General features: G+C 38.4%; 1 protein-coding gene across 12 annotated transcripts in view; it reads left to right on the forward strand.

Annotated features, from left to right (window-relative positions):
* The window catches only part of HDAC9 (histone deacetylase 9), a 454,940-nt gene that overhangs the window by 335,458 nt on the left and 100,703 nt on the right, over positions 1–18,779 (forward strand). For all 12 annotated transcript variants that reach the window (XM_058035907.1, XM_058036403.1, XM_058035984.1 and 9 more), the window contains 3 exons: positions 6,068–6,175; positions 17,690–17,745; positions 17,988–18,075. In XM_058035907.1, the coding sequence (XP_057891890.1) occupies positions 6,068–6,175; positions 17,690–17,745; positions 17,988–18,075 (252 nt within the window). The remainder of the gene's footprint in view (positions 1–6,067; positions 6,176–17,689; positions 17,746–17,987; positions 18,076–18,779) is intronic.

The raw sequence follows: 18,779 nt of genomic DNA on the forward strand, positions 1-18,779 counted from the left end.
CCTAAAGATCACATGCCCTTCACAAATTTTTTTGTAAATCACACTGGTAGGCAAGAAAATACACAAAGCTGCTATTCTGGGTAGTTTTTATGGTCGGCACTTCACATCAAAACAGCTGGAAATGCCTTTGACAGAAAAAAATCTTTGATACAGCTGCAATAGCAGTAAAAATAAAGGAAGCCCACTGTACATATTTTTCCTAAAGTAGTACACTTTTACACACTTCCTGTATCTGGAATTTATGGAAAAGACGTCAGCCATGCAAAGCTTTTCTCCTTTGTTCCTTAACGAGTGACATGGCTGACAGGCCATTCATTAGAAGTTGCTCCTTGGAGATGATGCGCGCACCTTCGCTTCTTTAGTCATGGTGAGATGAAACAGCAGCTGAGAAGCACGTTGAGGACCTTTTGCTTCCTGGTGGAAATCACAGAGGTGATGAATGATCACCAGGACATCTGTAAGAGTGGGAGGTGAGAGCTATGAGCGTGACACCTGGGAAGTTGCACTGCTCATGGTCAGGGGCAAAATATGACAAACTTATGTGGTAGCGTTAGCTGGCACCAACTGTCTCTAAGAATGACAGACTCCTTGCTGGAAGGGATACCAAAATGACACACAATTTTTAGAGACTGAAACGCTTCAGAAAAATATTTAATTTCTGTTTTCACGCCAGTATATTAACAAAACCCAGCGATGGAAACACATTTGCTCTGGCATAAGTGAAAGAGTGTGAGACTCTGAATGCTTTTAAAGCTAAAACACAGGAATTCGCTCTGAAATATCTAAGTTTTATTAAATTTCAGTATCACTGAGGAGGTCAGTACTCTCCAGAATTATTTGTCACAAATTCTTAATCAGTTTGTTTACTGCATAGCTACACTATTGTGAGCTGAGCAAATTTCATTTACTTCTCAGTATTAGAACCACTTATATCAAAGGACTGAAGTTTTTTAACAGAGTTGTTTTTCTAGATTTGTGTTGAAATGTATCCATTTGAAATGCATAGCTCACTAACTTCCATCCAAGAACAGCTGAGCCCAATCTCTTTAAAGAAAGGGCAAACAATCCTTTCAAACTATTGCAAAGAATTTCTTGTTGTCCAGAATATTGGACACATAGATTACAATGACTCCGATCCAAGAAGCATCACAGGTCAAAGTTTCCATGAACAACTAGATGACAAATTGCATTTTTGACCTGTTGTCAGAAAATTAGTATCTCTTGTGGGAATGTGGGGTATCTCTGAGAGGACTGGTTTTGATTTTAATGATGGCAACAATTATGCAGAGAATCCAGAGCAGAATGAGCAAGTCAGTGTATTTTTAATTCCTCTTAGGAGTAAAATCAGAATTCCACTGCAGAAAATGAATTTACATTAAATCACAAGATATGTGTTTGTGGGTGGGAGGAGAAATGTGGAGAGAAAAATTCTAGGATGCTTTGAATTCATCCCAAAGCAGTAGCTTAGGCTCTCTTTTACATTGTCGTACAGTTTTCAGAGGGGATATATTCAGGGCAACTTGAGGAAAAGATAGGAAAGGAAAGATAGGAAAGATAACTTGCACAGATGAATACATCATGCAGGGTGCAAAAAACTGGAAAGGTTCGTCAGACTGTGAGCAGCATCTCTGGTCAGTAGAGCGGTGATTCAATGACCACTTGGCAGATCCCAGGAGATTTCTGGAAAAAGAGGACTGAAATAGAAGATGAGTGAAGAGACGTTGTAGCCAGGAAGGACAGATAAAACAAAAAGCAATTATTTTAGATATGCTTTAGCATTATTAATCACACACCTTTTTTGCCCCCCTGAGGTAGGTTCCAGATAAATTTAAATAGCAGGACAAAGAACATTTCCAGTTTTGCCAACTGCAGTGATTTCATAAAGACAGTGAAGTAAGGAATCCCTCCCTCATGCATATTGCCATATCTTTCCTCACCATTTTCACATATCCCACAACCTGAGCACAACATAAGGAGCTGGCAGCTTTCAAACTTTATAGTCAGTCTTCCTTAAAATTAAATTTTCCAGTCCTAAAGGGGTTATAGTACAAGCTTTCTGTGTGTTGAAATATCTCTGCTGTAAGGCTTCTTTCTCAGCTTGTTTTGAGTATGCTCAAAGTTTTCATTGCTAAAGTGGCATTATCACATAGATATTTCTTACAGAAAGCATTCATATCAAGTTTTTTTTCTGCAGTGCAAAGCAGAGAATTTTTAGACACGGGGCTTGAAATATTAATTCATTCAGTCAGGAGAAGTTACCTACATTTCTTTTCACTTAAGTCATTCCCTTCTTCTTTAATGCCTCCACATCCACTTCAGGGACAGGTAGCTTAATTTCTATCATCTGTAGCTTTGCAGAGTATTAGCTTTGCTACACATGCCAATGATTGAGCAATGCTAGATGTGCTTGAAAAAGCCTGCAACCTACAGTGCTCATTCAGGAAACTGGGAGTGAAGTAAATCCATATGTGTGTTAGGAAGTCAGTGTTCAGATAGGGCTCGTGTCCTCTGGCTCTTGGCGCTATCATGCACAATTCTGCTTTGAAGAACTGTAGCAGTGATAGGATTTTTGGTAACAAAATGTGTAGTGTGCTCATAGTTCAACAATGACATTTCGATGCTTTAAAAAATTGGTTTTTTCATTACGTGCAATTTAGAACATTCTTCTATCCTGACAATTTTTAAAGGACTCCTAAACAGAAGTACTATTTAAATATTAAACATAATTATACAGAAAAAAATCCGGCTAAGATTCTGGGTTAGAATTCAGCTAAAAATGAAGTATTTTCTGTAAATTTTGTTTAACATTGTCTGAAAAACAATCCTAATCCAGCCAGGTTTTTCACTGAATTCTCTGGCTGCTCCAAGGCACTTGAACAAAAATAACCTCTTATAAAATTCCATCTGACTTTGTTATAGTCTGTGATTCAGACATTTGTCACAAAGTCATGCATAGTCAGCATAGATAGGCTGTCAGATATATGAAATACATACATGCACTAGAACTAGAAACCACAGTGTCTAATCCTATTCCTTTTACTTGTACAAAACGCAACCATTTCATCTCACAGGAATATAGGAAAGCATATCAGTAGGATTCTAGACCTTCATTTCATATACAGCCTGACAACTGGGCCAGCCAGTAGCTGTAATTTTAATGGGTTTGCCATTTATACCACTGTATTTCAACAGCAATTTACAAAGTAAATGCTGTGTAACACTAAAAGAAAATCTCTGTTTAAACACCTGAAACATTTAAGGGAATACTTAGAATTAACAGAGACATAAAATGGAGTGAGATGGAATTTTCTAGTTGTTACAGCTAAAGTGTTGGCTGTGCGCTTTGAGTTCTTCTAGGTTGTTCTTCATGAGATGTTCCTCAGAAATTCAGTCTTAATTTTGCAAGAATATGAAACACTATTTTCCACCTGTGTTTGTAATACTATGCCTTTTCAAGGTAAGCATTCATGTTACTTTTAAATATTTATGTTACTTTTCTTGCATTATAGTAACAGTACATGAAAGTATGCAGCTTTAGTTGGCTACCCCTAGCTTTAAGACTTTACCACTCATTACAGGTACCATGCCCAAGAGATTAGCTAAAATATCCTGAATTTCCTGTGTTCATTTAGGTGGTAATTTTTGAAAAATTTCTCAGGAAACACTGTTCTGTTTCCTGATTGCCCATTTTTTCCACCAGTCCAGGTAAATTAAGGTAGCAGTCATTCAAGTGGTCTGAGGGAAATTTTTCAGTGGAAGATACTTGGTCTTACAGCCAGTTCAGTCTCCTCACACTCAGCTGAAAGCAGAAAATGATAAATGCTGTACCTTGGCCAATGCTCAGTATTCAGCGGATGGAGAGACTGCAGTCTCATGTGTCAGAGCAGACAACTGTCTTAAGGGTGGGTACTCTCAAGCTGTGGTTACAATTCTAACTTAATCAGCCTTCCTGGAAATGAATCATAGTCCCTTTGAGGATGCAGGTTGCTCCTGCTCATGCCCTGGTGTACAGAGCAGCTGCCATTGAATCATTTTCATCAGCCACTCCTTCATGTTAAGCTTAATTTGCTGGCCATAAAAATGGTAAGAAAGTACTCCCTCCCAGCCCTCTTGTTGATAATTCCTTATTTAAAATACTGCACAGTATTTTTTAAACTTTATTATGGTTTGATTAAATTGGTTTAACCAATGACCTCTACTTATTTATCTCCTGATTAGCTTTAAAAATGAAATTTGATTCACAGTTCCTCTAAAGCAACAGAGAGATAACTTAAAGGTCTGCCTAATTTTACTTATGATATTGCTTTTTTCACTGCTTGGTTTATTTCTTGTTTCTTTTTACCTGTTGATCAGTGCACATCTTTCCAAAAGCTACTTTTATTTCTTTAAATCTCAAGCTACCAACCTACAAAACAAGTATAATAAATCATCCCACATCAAGCTGATGATGCTCAATTGCGTTTGTACAACATTTTGAGTTTCTCAGATGAAAAGAGTGTGCTGTGTCTACTGCTATTCTAAACTTTGCAAGCAAAATCCAGTTTTCTTATTCAGGTCTATTGCAAATACAAACTATTTTCATTAGTTCTGCTGCATGCACACAAAACTGATCAAAATGATAGAAAAATCAGGTCCAGTATACTGAAAAATAACATCATTTTAATAGCTTGAAATATAATATTATTGTAACAGTAATGGCAAAGACATTTGACAGGTGTAGAGAAGATCAAGCTTAGATCAAGCTTCTTTCTGTTTCAAATGACTAATCAGAGAAATTCCTCTGAACTTCCAGAGTCAAGTAGCAGTGCATCCATTTTCAATTACTCGATTTCTTTCCTTTTTTTTCTTTTTTTTTTTTTTTTTTTTTTTTTTTTTTTTTTTTTTTTTTTTTTTTTTTTTAATGGAATTAGGAACAGAAGCTTCTGGTTCAAACTGAAAACATGTCTCAGTGTGCTTGGAAGTCATCCAAATAGCATCTGCCACAGTATTTTGTCTATTTCTAAACGTTTTTCTTTTCATGATAAATTTGTACGGTATGCTACAATTAAATGCACTTCCCATGGAGCATCAAGGAAGTCTGGCTGTCTCTTTGGATAACTTTTTCAGACTATTTAATACCATCTTGTCTGCTTTACATAATACATAATATATATAGGGATATAAAACATTTCACCTGTGTGTTTTGGTGTGTTTCTGTAAATAAACACTCGTTAAATATAGATTTCAAAAGTAAAGTTTTAGCACACTGATTGAAACTGTAGAGCAGCGCTACTTAGCCACCTTTACACTATATTCTTTGTAATGCAGTGTATCACACATCACAATTTCTCATTTAGAAGGTACCAAAGATAACTCTCTCTGCTTTAAAACCCCTCGTTTATCTGTTACAAAATAAAGCCTTCTAGTCAAAGCGTATTAGTTCATCAAGACAGGCGATACAGCAAAGATCTTGCTTTTTACAATTCCATTTTCTGTCCATGGCAAGAGTGACCGCTGAAATTATTTAAAGCAATTAATTGCTCCAATTTCCGACACTTATAAACAACTGCCTGGGAAGGAAAAACGAGAGGTTACTACTCTCTTTAAGAAAGGGCCACTGATGTGCCACTGATGAGCTTTGGTGGCACGGGCTGTCCGTGCCTCTGCTGCAGCAGCAGTGGCTGTTCATTCCCGATGGGCATTCCCGATGGGCATTCCCGATGGACATTCCCGATGGTCCCGGGGCTGGCAGGTCCCCGTCACCTCGCCAGCCAGCTTGAGGAGGGTCTGGCGAGCAGGCCGGGCCCGGCCGATGTAACACTGTTTGTAATGAGAAATCTAAACAGGGAATGGCAGCGAGGCATGACAGGAATGTGTTTCCATTGGAGAAGCCCGTGCAGAGAAAAAGCATAAGCAGAGCCATGTCCAGAAGGCCTTTCAGCTGGCCAGCACGGAAGACTGATGTTATTGTACACGGGCTGTCACGCTGCCAGCCCTCCCTCACGGGTTTGTTTTCTCTCATGCTCTCCCTCTCGCTCTCCCTCTCCCCTCTCCGCTGCCTTCCTCCCGGGGCCGGCTGTTTGCTCAGGTGGACAGTGACACCGTTTGGAACGAGCTGCACTCGGCCGGGGCGGCACGCATGGCGGTGGGCTGTGTCATCGAGCTGGCGGCCCGCGTGGCCTCCCGGGAGCTGAAGGTGAGGTCCGGGCCGCGCCGTGGGTGGGAGCGCCGGGCGGGCCGGGGCGCGGGCGGGGGGCTTGGGGCCGGCGGGGCTCCAGCGCTCGGCTCCGGGAGGGCGGCGGGACGAGAGCCGGGGGCGCGTCCGCCGAGGTGTGGCAGGGCAGGAACTGCAGCGGCCGGGCTGGTGCCAGCGCCGAGGGGCTGCAGCCCGAGGGGAGGTTAGTGCCCATCTCCGGCCAGGGGCTGCGGCGCGCCCTTTGAAGTCAAGTTTTATTTATTTTAAATTTTTGTAAATATGGTTGTTGAGTCACGTGCGCCATGTCAGGATACCACCCAGCGAGAGGGGAGGCGAGGCGGGCCGGGAGGGCGATGGGCAGGCGGTGCCCGGTGCCAGCCTGCCCGTGCCCCTGCTGCTGCCGCCGGGCCCCTTCCCGCTCCTGTCTCCGTGCCGCCGGATCTGCGAGGCATGATGTACGAAACCCAAATTATCCCCAGTCTAAACAATTTATAAAAGCTCCAGACCTGACAGACTTTGACATTTTATTTGGTATTTTAACGGCCCTATTTAAAGGTACACCATATGCAGCCGGAGTGCAGGCTTGCCCCAATAAACATTGTTGGAGCTAACATGTCTCCTTAATGAAACTGTTTATTCGCTTTCCAGTCCACACACTAATGGATTCAGTCCTATTTCCAGAATCAAGATGGAAATAAATATTTTTAAATTAACACTGCATGATGATTTCTAAAATTGCAAATTCTGTTTGGAAAATTTTCTTCCTGTATATTTCTCTCATTTCGATCAAAATGTTAGCTACCTATTTGGGAATGGATATGTATATTTATGTGTATATTTAGATAGATACAGAATGAATCAGGGTTAAAAGACAGCATAGTGAGGTGAAATTCAGTACTATAGCTTTGACATAATAAAATGCAGTTTTATATTTTTATGTTTATCTGAACTTTTATGTTCAGGTACTGAAATCATTAGTCAGGTACCACACAAAATGTACAAATTTTGAAAGATCATGGGCAGGGTGCATTATATGGGATCCTGTTGTGTATCTTTTCTGATGGGTTCTTCATCCCCTTTAAGGTTTTTTGGGCATAGTAAGATATGTAACTCACTGTGCATTGTTCCACACACAGAAATAATGAATGTGATGAAGAATTTTTTAGCTAGTTTTTATCTTTAGAAACTATATGACACCACTGTCTAAGGCGATTTAAAAGCAAGTTTTGGTAAGAAAAGTGAGATATGTCCTATGTGCACTTGACACGAGTGAGGTCCACTGCAGAATCTTTACCACTTACCTCTGTACACTTGTGGTGTGTCTCACACAGTGTGAATGCTCTTGCTTAAATAAGTATGTGATAGCTGAAAAGAATCACCAGCCATTGTAAGACTTCTACTAGTGGTGTTGCAGGAGTTTGTAAACAAATATTTTATATTTAGTATTGGATATTCTATATTTAGAACTAGTTTGTAGTTCAGTGTAACATTATTGTTGGTCCTAAATAGAATATTTTTCTACAATGCAGAGAATTGAAGTCTCATGCAACTTGCAAGTTGAGACATAGGAAAGGCAACTTTTTAATAGGCCCAGTAGTTGATTTAAACCAAATCTTCAGAAAAACAGAAATGGAAGGGATTTTCTGTGAAAGAGAATTGTGAATATTCCTGCCATTCCTTATAGGTGTTTATCTAACCTGCTCCTGGACTTCCAGCATGAAGCCCAGTGATTTACATGCCTCTATGGCATCTGTATGAGCTATCAATCTGCATGTGGTATTTTTCATTTAAGGCTATGGAAAGGTTATTAATGCCTGACTGTCAGTAGAAAAGCATGTTAGCAGAAGTTCTGTAAATTCAACAGTCCTGACATTAGCTATTTTGTACAGTCATCCTGTGTGCATTTCCATTCAAACCCAGGCTTTGCTAGCAAGTTGCTCTCAATACTCTCATATCGTAAATTGCACTAGGTGGGGTTGTGCAGTGCTTTCTGGAGTTCTCTACAATCTCCATGTGATTGCAGACCCAAACCTTTGTGCTTTTACATGTTCCTTTTCCATCTTCCTGCATTTTATCTGTAGAAAAATAAGTTGCTCAGCTGTTTCTGTTAGGGAAAATACCAATTTTATAGTGTACTTTTGAAAATCTAAGGGGAAGAAGATTAAGTTAACCACTTTGATGTGCATTCATTGAGCAGATATGCATGTGAAGCAACCATTTGGGGCTTGTACTGTGAGCACTGAGTGGGAGGATTAAGCTCTGATGAGAATCTGGAATGATCTGCTACAGCCTCAGAAATTTTGGATGACAAAAAAAGCACCTTCCAAGAATTGCATGCAAGCTATAACAGCTCTACAACATGTTAACAGCAAGATGAGCACAGCAGAGAAGCACACCATAGTAGTTCCCTGGATGTTTCCCACTGTGGATTGCTATCAGATGGTGTACTGGCAGTTTGTGTCAATTCAAGCAGTTTAAACCCCACATTTTTTTACAAAAGCTAGAGTGTGGAAACAAACATCAAGTGCCCTGTATGGATAAGGATCTGACATATAAAGTTCATTTCAGGAAGGATAGGACATTTCAATGACTATGCTTATTCCATGGTCTCTACTGATATTGCTTGCTGTGGCACAAAGTGATAGTAATAGGTTGGAGCTATGTTGCTAAGAAAAGAGATGAGACTGCAACATAAACCATGAAAGTCTGCAGAACAATTGGGAGATTCATTACAGAGCTGGGCGTGAGTCAAACTCATATACAGGGCAAAAAATTCTTCACTTTATTCTGAATTTCCTGAGACTATCAGTCCCATTGCACACAAGTCTCATTGAGTTCAGCAAGATGTTGTTCATCTGATTTGGACAGTGTTCAAAAACTGACAAGGAATTAAGAGGAATTCTCTTTGCTGTAGTTCAAACCCCTTGTGAGACATCAGATTTCTTTGATCTCCTTGATCACTGGGAAAAACATCGGTGTGGCAGTACTAGGGATGTAAAACAATAGGCACAATAGTAATTAACAGTGGTGCAGGGTTTTCAGGGGGGGTGGAGGTTGGTGGGGTTTTTGTCAGGGGGGTTGGTTGCTTTTTTTTGTTGTTGGAGTTGGTTTTTTTTTGTTTTTTTTTTGTTTTTTTTTAATTAAGGCAATTGCTGCTTCTCTGGGAAGCCTTAATCTGGATGGTTTTTTGTATTTAATTATATACAATTGTTAAAATTAAGCATTCTGTGGTTCTGCTTAATAATATCATGAACAGTCATTAATATCCATTTGATATACTTTTGAAGTAGTATTTAACAAAGAATCACACCACTACTGAAATATATAGTACTATAAATGTGATGTTATACTGAGTCAAATGCTTTGCTTTTCCTTTTTTCATTAATTTCCATGTCTGATGAATGTGTTCTTGGCAATTTTACAGTAGGAGATGAGCCTAATTATTGCATGAAGGTTACCTTTTTTTGAGCTGTTTGTAATTAAGAAAGCTGCTGATGCACAAGGAGGTATTTATGTTATGTGGAATCAGAGCCACACCTCTCCTGTCTGTCTGTTTTTATGGATCTATGTTTGGTCATTTCTCATTTCCTGAACAGATTTATGTAGAAAGCTTCTAATAGTCTGTTGCCTGTCTCAAGACTTTTTGAAGAGGGGAGTATGTGGATCTGGGTGAATAGAATTCCACCACAGCTATAGCCAATAAATTGTTTTATCAGATAAGACACATCCTCTGATATATTAGTGCTTGTGGAAGAAATAGAGGTGGTGCCCAGCATATGATTTCTTGCACGCAGTGTATCTCATGAACCTGGAAATCATTGTCTCTAGCCTCTACTTAGTGACCTCACCTTCAGAAAGAGGGCCCAAAAAGATGCAGACAGAGAGCATTTCTTGGCTGGAAGTGTCTCCTGAGGTTCTCATTGCTCTCTTTCATTGCCAAAGGATGCGGCACTGTGAGGTGCTGTCCTGCCCTCCCTTCTCATTTATTGCCTGCCCGGTGCTTCCCTTGCATGGATGGTGATGCTCAGCTCAGTTCACTCCCCTCCCTGCTGCTGTGCTGCTTCCCTCGCAAGCAGCTGTGCACCAGAAGACTCTTCCCTTGCCTCTGCATCTGTCCTGCACTGCAGGCAAGGCCCTCCAGCTGCCCAGCTGGACAAGTACAGAGCTTCTACAAACCACACATTAGAAAAGTCTTGGAGAAAAAAAAGGAGAGTTTCTGCATCTGTGGTCTTCTGAGTTTCAGATTTCATTTGTAACTGTTAGAACTTGGAAAGAATCTTATCTTTAGGACTCAGCTTGTGAAATTGTTGTTTTTGCTTTTCCTGAAAGAGTTTAGGTTGCTGTTATTTTCGTTTTGCTAACCAAATTATTTATGTTGATGCTGCCACCTGTTTTGTTGCCATATATTTGGTGTTTATGACATGGTTAATATGACATTTAAAAAGCTGGAGTTCAGTTAGGTTAGTATGATAATTTTGCAGTAATGATACTTCATTGAATAATGTCCTCCAAAGTGTTAGTTGTTCTTGTGATAGTTGTTTTATTTTGTGTCACTTTGTGAAGACTAAATGGGTTTTAATTTATTTTCTGATAACAAATTGTACATTTCTCTGTCTGTTTTTCTTCAATATCTTTAAATTGACTGCCAGGAATAAAAATTATACAGGTGAAAAATATAATTTAAAAAGAGTATACCTCATCAAAACCTCTTTTTGGGAGAGGTTACCAAAGGGGAAATGGGAGTCATTCTCCCAATGGGAGATGACTTTTAATCATCATAGGTAACTCACTGCCAGAGCAGAGAGCAGAACATGTAACTGTTGAAAATACAAAGGAACAATGCTGAAACATTTTTCTTCAGCCTCAAATGAGCCCTTCAGTACTATTATAAGGTAAAGTATTTTAAATACAGAACCTATAATAAGTATTACTGTCTAGTTAACTTTGCATATCCTTTAAATATGTAAATCTTGGTGGTGGTAGCACTGTTCTCTGTGATAGACACATGTAGTGGTGTATATTTTTTTTAATTTTGAAAACTTGAAACAGAAGAGACCTGCACAAAATCCTGTCAAGAGCTGGTAGGATTTGCTTCAAAAAATTGAGTGAATCAGGAAGCAATTTTTTAAAAGAACACTTAAAAAGAAAGGCACATAAGTTAAAAGCATGGTCTGAGGCTGTCTTGAATATCCACTTCAGCTGAATCAAGTGAAGCAAAAGCCATTTTTCTACCCTATCATATGTGTGTGTGCACACGCACACAGACACAAACAAACATGTAAAGTTGCCCTGTTGGTAGCTAAGGGTCATTTAACAGAATGAAAGCAATTGAAATGAGTTTCCCCTGAACCAGAATCTGATACATTCCTAGGATTGTTCTTTCTGATATGTCAGGTTGAATCAATACCAAAGTAAACCTCCTGAATTTGGTCGTTGCTATTCTGGTGTCTTTGTAGTCATCCATAGATGACTTAAATTGAACTTGAAGCTCTCATTCCAAATGAGCTTGGTTTTTACTGGTCTCAAGGCCTTTGTCACCCAGGGCTATGGAGGAATCATCATGTGGTAAGTAGTACTGATCTAGTGAATAAACAGCATTAGCCTAATCAACTTCCTCTTCCCCCCAAGTTCCTTCTAGTTTTAAAAGTATTCTAAATAAAAATCTTATGGCCATATTTCACAGCGGAATTGCTAGGTTTTCTTGCAACAAAAAAAAAAAAAAAAAAAAAATTAGCATTCTAAAGACAAAATAACAAAAAAGAGCAGAGAAGAAATGTCTCCCTAGTCCCACAGTGTCCTTCCTCTAGTGAAGCTTTAGGCCAGCGAATTTGCATGGCTTCCTGAACAACGCAAAACCCCACACAGCTCCATTGGCTGCCTACAAAAATCTCCTTTCCTGAAATGTGCTCTGTGCCCAGGTGCCTCCTGGACCATATTTCTCCTGCAATCTCTTCCCTATCCTTGCTTCTACCTTTTTACCCTATGCCCTATAAAAATCTCACTTTGCATGAAAAAAAATTCCAGGTTATGTGAGACAGCCACAAAAAGAGGCATTTTTTCCACATCCATCCACAGCATTTTGAACAATGCATGCGTGTAAGAAACAGTAACAAATTAATACTTATTTTACTTATTTTAATCATAAATATATGATTGATAAAAGCTTTCAATAAAATTTACCAATGAAACCTTTTAGATAGTAGTTTGTATTCTTTGCTTTACAAAGTTAGAAAAATTGCAAAATTTTGTATTAAACCATCTCTTAGATACTCTATCCTAGCAATTATGGTTATATTTATAGCTGAGTGACTGTTATTATTTCATATAATCAGACAACTTTAATTATATGTGTGGTACATGGCTTACCTCCATGACCACTCTGTACTAGAACACTTTTGTCTGCTTTCTTTCCCAATATAGTTAACACTAGTTGTGGCTAAACAGGCCGTCATGCTTGTATCTGAGCTAGTCTGCAAGCACCAGCTTTCCATGTGTGTTTTCTGATGCTATCCACTTAGGCCTTCAGGAAAGCAGACAGGGAACTCTTTGTTTCCATCAAAGTTAAGTGTTTAATGTCCATTTTTGTGTGCTTGCCCTCTACTAGCTTCCTCTGCAAGACAAAATAGTATTCCCTCATGTCCATTACTGGTTTTTTGGCAAATCTACATGCTATTCTGTTAAATCACAGGTTCTTGTTCACTTCATTCGTAGACCCTTGGGCCCAAGTGCTGACTCCTGCCCTGGCTGTATGAGTAGCTTGTAAAATTGTCCCAAACAGGTGCCCAAGGATTTCCTCAGCCTGACACCACTCATTCTCATGCTTACCCTCCCTGATGGATGGCATAGTTTGGGATTGTGTTACAGCATGTGGCACTGATAAGAATGTGGCTATCTTCTTCCTGGTAGCAGTTGCAAGTGGATTCTTGAAGGCAGCGGAGACTTAAAGCAGCCCTGATGTTTGTTATTTTAGGTCTTGGCTACACCAGAGATGGCAGAGTTAAGGATGGCACTAAGGCTGCTTTAGGGATTAAACCTGTTAGGACCACTGTATGGACCACCTTTTAAATATAAAGAAATTGGGTTTTTATATGACTTTATAAAGATACAAGTATATATATGACTCAGGGAATATAAATTCTGACAAGACAAACTGATACATTTCTGCATAATGATGTATTATACATTTCTGTATAATTCTCATTCTGAAACATGTGTACACTAAAGCAAAAACAGAACCTTTCCATTAAAAACAAGTGCATGTCCAAAACTGCCTTGTTTAAGCACTGGTAGTTTTAAGAGTTAACTGTGAGATAGATTAAGGGATTTAGACAAGTAGGAATTAAAAACTTGCAGCATCTAACCTTAGGAGCAAGTTGAGCTTCAAGTGTGGAATTCAGACCCCCAGTTAGTTACCCAGTCTCCATCTAAAATACACAGAACAGGTGAGGTTGGAAGTGACCTCAGCAGGTCATTCTGTCCCCTCCCTTGCTCAAATAGAGCTGCTTAGAGCTAGTTGCCTAGGTGTATGTCCAGATGGCTTTTGTATATCTCCAGGAATGCAGACTCTACAACTTTTCTGGGCAAGCTGATGTATTGTTTGGTCACCTACACAATAAAAGGGTTTTTTCATATGAAGCCTGTGCTCATTCAGTGCCTCTTGCCCCTTGAATAGATGACTTAGATGTCATTGCTCATTCATACAGGGGTTTACAGCTTAAAATACAAGACGACCTTCAATTTCTAATATTAATTAACAATTTTTTGTGTTTGAATAAAAGCTGAGGAAGAGCATATCTCCAGTCCTATTGTTAGAAAACTTAGACTGAAAAGATGTATGTCAATATCAATTTTATGGACCACATAATCTAAGTACACAAAGTGGTGTGGGAAAAAAAATTACAAAGTTATCCCCATGTTCAAGAAGTTGAACCTGAGTCTTTTACTACTTCAATAAGTGCTCTTGGGGTACCTGTTGTGGTTTATTGCTACTTTTTGCATGGCACTGGCTTTTCTCAAAGTCTGCAAAAAGCCAGATGATTTTCCTAGGGTAGTACTAGGCTGAAACTACTATGCACTGCTTTTCAGTGAGGCTTCTCACCATACCTGGAGTACCTGACTGTCCAAGAAGCTCTTGGTTCACTTGGAATCTAGGCAGACCAAGCTTCTCAAAACTGTCTTGTGAATGCAAGAATCATTCACACCTTGCCACAGTGACCACATATTGCCCTAGAGAAAAATTGTCTGCATCTAGTTTTATCTCCTGTGTGGAGGTAATGTAATAGAAACACTGTGGAACTCTGCAATAGATGGTCAGTTCTAAGCCCTGGATTGTCCACTCATGTTATGGTATTGTCTTGAGTTCTTGTCTTGGAAAGTTTCGTGGAGAAACACAGTAGATACTGAAGATTGATGTAGACCAACACTGTGACCCAGAATGCTACAGAAAGGGATTAACTTTACCACCAAAGACAAGAAGGCCATAGTAGGATGTACACCTCTGTTCTTTGGAAATAAAGCATGCAAGTCATGAAAGAGGAGTATACTTAGCTGACTGTGGAAAAAGACTAACATTTTTCTTAGTTTTCATTAAAGGTCCAACTCAGCAGGTTTATCTGCAGCTGATCTTCTGTGTAAACTGAGTCTGGGCAGACTTCTCTTCCTTTGTTGTTCAAATATGCACAGATTTTAGAATATCTCTATTCAGGCTTTATTCTTAATCCTCAAATTTAAATAAAGGTAACCACATAATGGTGCAGACATGAATTGTTTTTCTAATGTTCATGTCTGTCAGTCAGTTTAATGTTCTGTCTACTTATAAAGGTGGCTGTATCCTAATATAAATAAGGCTCTGTACAAAAATGCTTTGAATTTATGTGTGTTGGCTTCATTTTCAACATATTGCTCTGTGTTAGTCTTTCTATCTTTAAAGCAAATTTTTGCTTTTCAGTCTACTGTTCTGCTGTCTACTGAGCTCACTGTCTGGTATTTAAAATTGCATAAATAATAAAAAAAAAATCATGTTACATTGTACTAATGTATGCTGTGTTCATGCAAAGTTTGAAAGTAGGAGAAATTTAGTGGTTTATCAATTGAACAAAAGTTACCAATAATTCTGTATGGTAACTAGTTTTCAGTGTTTGGTATAATTCAACTATGTATTTTATCATCAGCGTAACATATGCACAGTATTTCTTAAAATATTCAGTATTTCTTAAAATATGAAAATTTCCCATGTGAATACTGAACTTTTTGTGATGTAAAAACTCATAAAAAGTGGTCATGACCCTGTTGTGAATATCCTCTGTACTGGTGGAGAACTGTAATAGTTAAGCTCTGATTCCAGAAATTACCTAGATGTAATAAAACAGGGCTTCCAAAGAGCCTTGTCAAAGGGAGCAGAAGAGAAGCCTACACTGTAACTGTCATATTGTCAAAAACAGCAGTGCTGATATTTTCTGTCTCTATATTGCCCCATGAAATCCTCCTAGAGATAATCATCTTAATTATATTGATCTTTTGGGAATACTGATAAAGTGAGATGATAATGAGCTGTTAGCTGAGCAGGGGCAGCCGTAAGCCTTTCATGGACTTTTTCCAAATTCCTAAAAATATTGAGAGAAGAAAATGCAGGTAGCATCATGCTCTTTCTCTACTAATACCCTCTTTGCTGAGTCTTTTTTCAGCTCATTATCCTGACATTCATCAGCATACTTTGTTTTTTCATAAAGGCTACAAAAGAGTTCTTTGCCAAATTCTTCTTTAAGTCATGTTTTGTGTGAGAAGAAAATGTTTAAAAATCCTCATAAAGATTGAGAATACAGTTGTTTTTTTTTTTTTTGGTGTGCTTGATCTATAGGAAATTTATATTCCATCTCCAGGAATGCCTGCATGAATACTGACATGTATAGTTTTTGTGCTTTTTAATTATTGGATTGTTGTGTTTTGTTTCTTTGGATTTGTATTTTTAATTTGGACACTTAATGTAAAATAAATCATGATGTCAAATCCCTCAGATCCTTCAAATGGTGCCCAGAAGAACCACTGTTAGCCATGCACTCCCTTGGTATTGTACTTTAAGTTTACTGAACTCTGATAGAACTTTGGCCATGCTCCACAAAACTTGGCAGATGTCTGCTCAGATTACATCTAGCAGCAAATTAAATAAGACAAGATGGTAGTATTTGTTTATAAATAAATGCCAGTGAAGCAATTCCACAGGTACACACAAACCATGCATTCATATGATTGTAAATAAACAGATTCACAGGAACCAATGTAACTATTAACTGCCATGTCCCTCTGTATTTACATCAGTGTGAGTGAAAGTTTAATGATGGTTATTTTTCTCTCAGGAAAGAGAAGAAACATTTACATTTATCAATTTTAGTATATCAAACTGGAATACTTCAATACTGATGAATAAAATACAGAAGTATTACAATCTTTTTTCCTGTCCCCTCCTCTCTGAGAATACAATGCCTGATTGGTCATGCAGGCGTACATACACATCTAGTGTTTGTGTGAGAGTGTGTGAAAATACAAGATATCTCATGGGCAGATATCTCACGTACAGATTATAATTTCTTATTTTATGTATATGGTAATTGTCTTACTTGATGGCATATATATAACTGAATAGAAGGACTACCTTGAGTAGTTGAAATAAAGAGGAAATACTATGAAGCAGTGGTGTTTCTCCTGAATCTGTTGTAAGAGAAATTTGATATGATATGAGACACTGCTTCTTGAACATATAATCTGATTTTTTGAATAGAGCTACCTTGCCAGCACTTCTACATTTTCCCTTTACCATACCCACACTGGAAGGATGGAAATTCCATTTTTCTTTTATCTTCGGTGACTCCAGAGGCAAAAAATTCCTTGGTCATCACTGATCCCAGTGCTGTACTTCATGAAATGTACATACAGTTCCAGAAAGTGGGTTAGAAATTGACTTCAGGGAATCTATTAACTTGCAAGCATGACAGGTTCCCAAGTGTAATTTATGGTTTGCAGAAATATGGGGTGTTCATTGTCATCTTTTTTATACTGATAGAAATTACGTGTGTGGGGGGGGGTCTGAATTTATCATTTAGTCTATACAGAGATAAGGTTAACAATGGCTAATCATGTAAAATATATACCTCAAGCTACTTCTATTTTGAAGGATCTCAAGATAGAGCAAATTAGGATTACATGATCTTAGATGATCTTCATTTTAAATACAAATTCTAAACAGCAGAATTTGGAACAGGGCTTTCTCATCCTGCCTTTTTCCTCCTTTTTAGATCATGTTGTGTATGTGTGTATGTATGCACACGTGTGTATTTAAATAGTTTATTTGCCACTGTTCTCAACAGTATTATTTCTGGCAGTACTATGAAAGGATGATTGGATAGAAAAAGTGCTCAAGAAGCTCTAATAGATTTCAATCCCCTCTGCCTGCTGCTCTGTTTTGCTCTGAGTCAAGTATTTTTTTAAGCTGATAATTGAAAACCTATCTTGTTCTTACAGAATGGCTTTGCTGTTGTAAGGCCCCCAGGCCATCATGCTGAAGAATCAACAGCCATGTAAGTACCAGGGAATATTGCCCATCTTGGAGCACTAAGGTTACTGGCAATCACCTGCATTGTGCATGTCTCTGAAGAACTGTAATTGCTAGCAGATGACTGAAAAGGCTTTCTAGGTACTCCCAGAAGCAGATTTATGGCCTCAGAGATCATATAGCATTTTTTAAAATGCTCTGAACATTATTTATAGCTGTTTTCCTGACTGATTTGCTTTCTTATTTCTGTTCTTCTCTATTCCACAGGGGGTTCTGCTTTTTTAATTCGATTGCAATTACTGCCAAATACTTGAGAGACAAGCTAAATATAGGCAAGATATTGATTGTAGATCTGGTATGTATTCTTGGCAAGCATCACACTTGAAGTGCATCTAGATGAAAGATAATGAATTTGTATTTATAAGTCTGACTTTCCTGCTTTTAATACCTACAAGTAATAAAGGTGTGCATTTCCTCTGATTTTGGGAACTCATTAAAGCCAGGATGGCAGTACTGAAGCTATAAACATCTATGTTTCACTTTAATGGTGTTAACTGCAATTTAATGAGAAGAAGGCACAGATCAGGGCAACTTTTATGGTCCTTAAATGAATTGATACTTCCACTGTTAAAATAACCCTACAGAACCCAAGTTTACTTTTCCCAACAGAATAGAAACTTTAAGTAGTCAGATATTCTTTAAAGAATGTTGTTGCATTGGTAACAAACTTTCCCCAGTTTGCAATGATTTGACTTGTATAACTTTGATATTATTAAACAAATTGACAGGTCGTTCCCCCCAAGAAGTTTTCTAGTCATGTATTCCAGGTTTTAGTGGTTCCCTGAAGAAAACCTATGTGATTAAAAATCCACTTCATTGGATTAGTCTTGTATTTTAATAGAAGGCATTTTACACAATACTTAATAAATTTAACAAATGGATTATTTAAATACAGATGACATTTGGCATGTTGGCTATATTATTTTCATGAATAATGAATTGGAGCTCTGCCTTGCACTCAAAGGATCAGCCCAATGCACAGCCCAAGGAAAGTTGAAT

The sequence above is a fragment of the Melospiza georgiana genome, chromosome 1, assembly GCF_028018845.1.
Source record: "Melospiza georgiana isolate bMelGeo1 chromosome 1, bMelGeo1.pri, whole genome shotgun sequence".
Classification (NCBI taxonomy): Eukaryota; Metazoa; Chordata; class Aves; order Passeriformes; family Passerellidae; genus Melospiza; species Melospiza georgiana.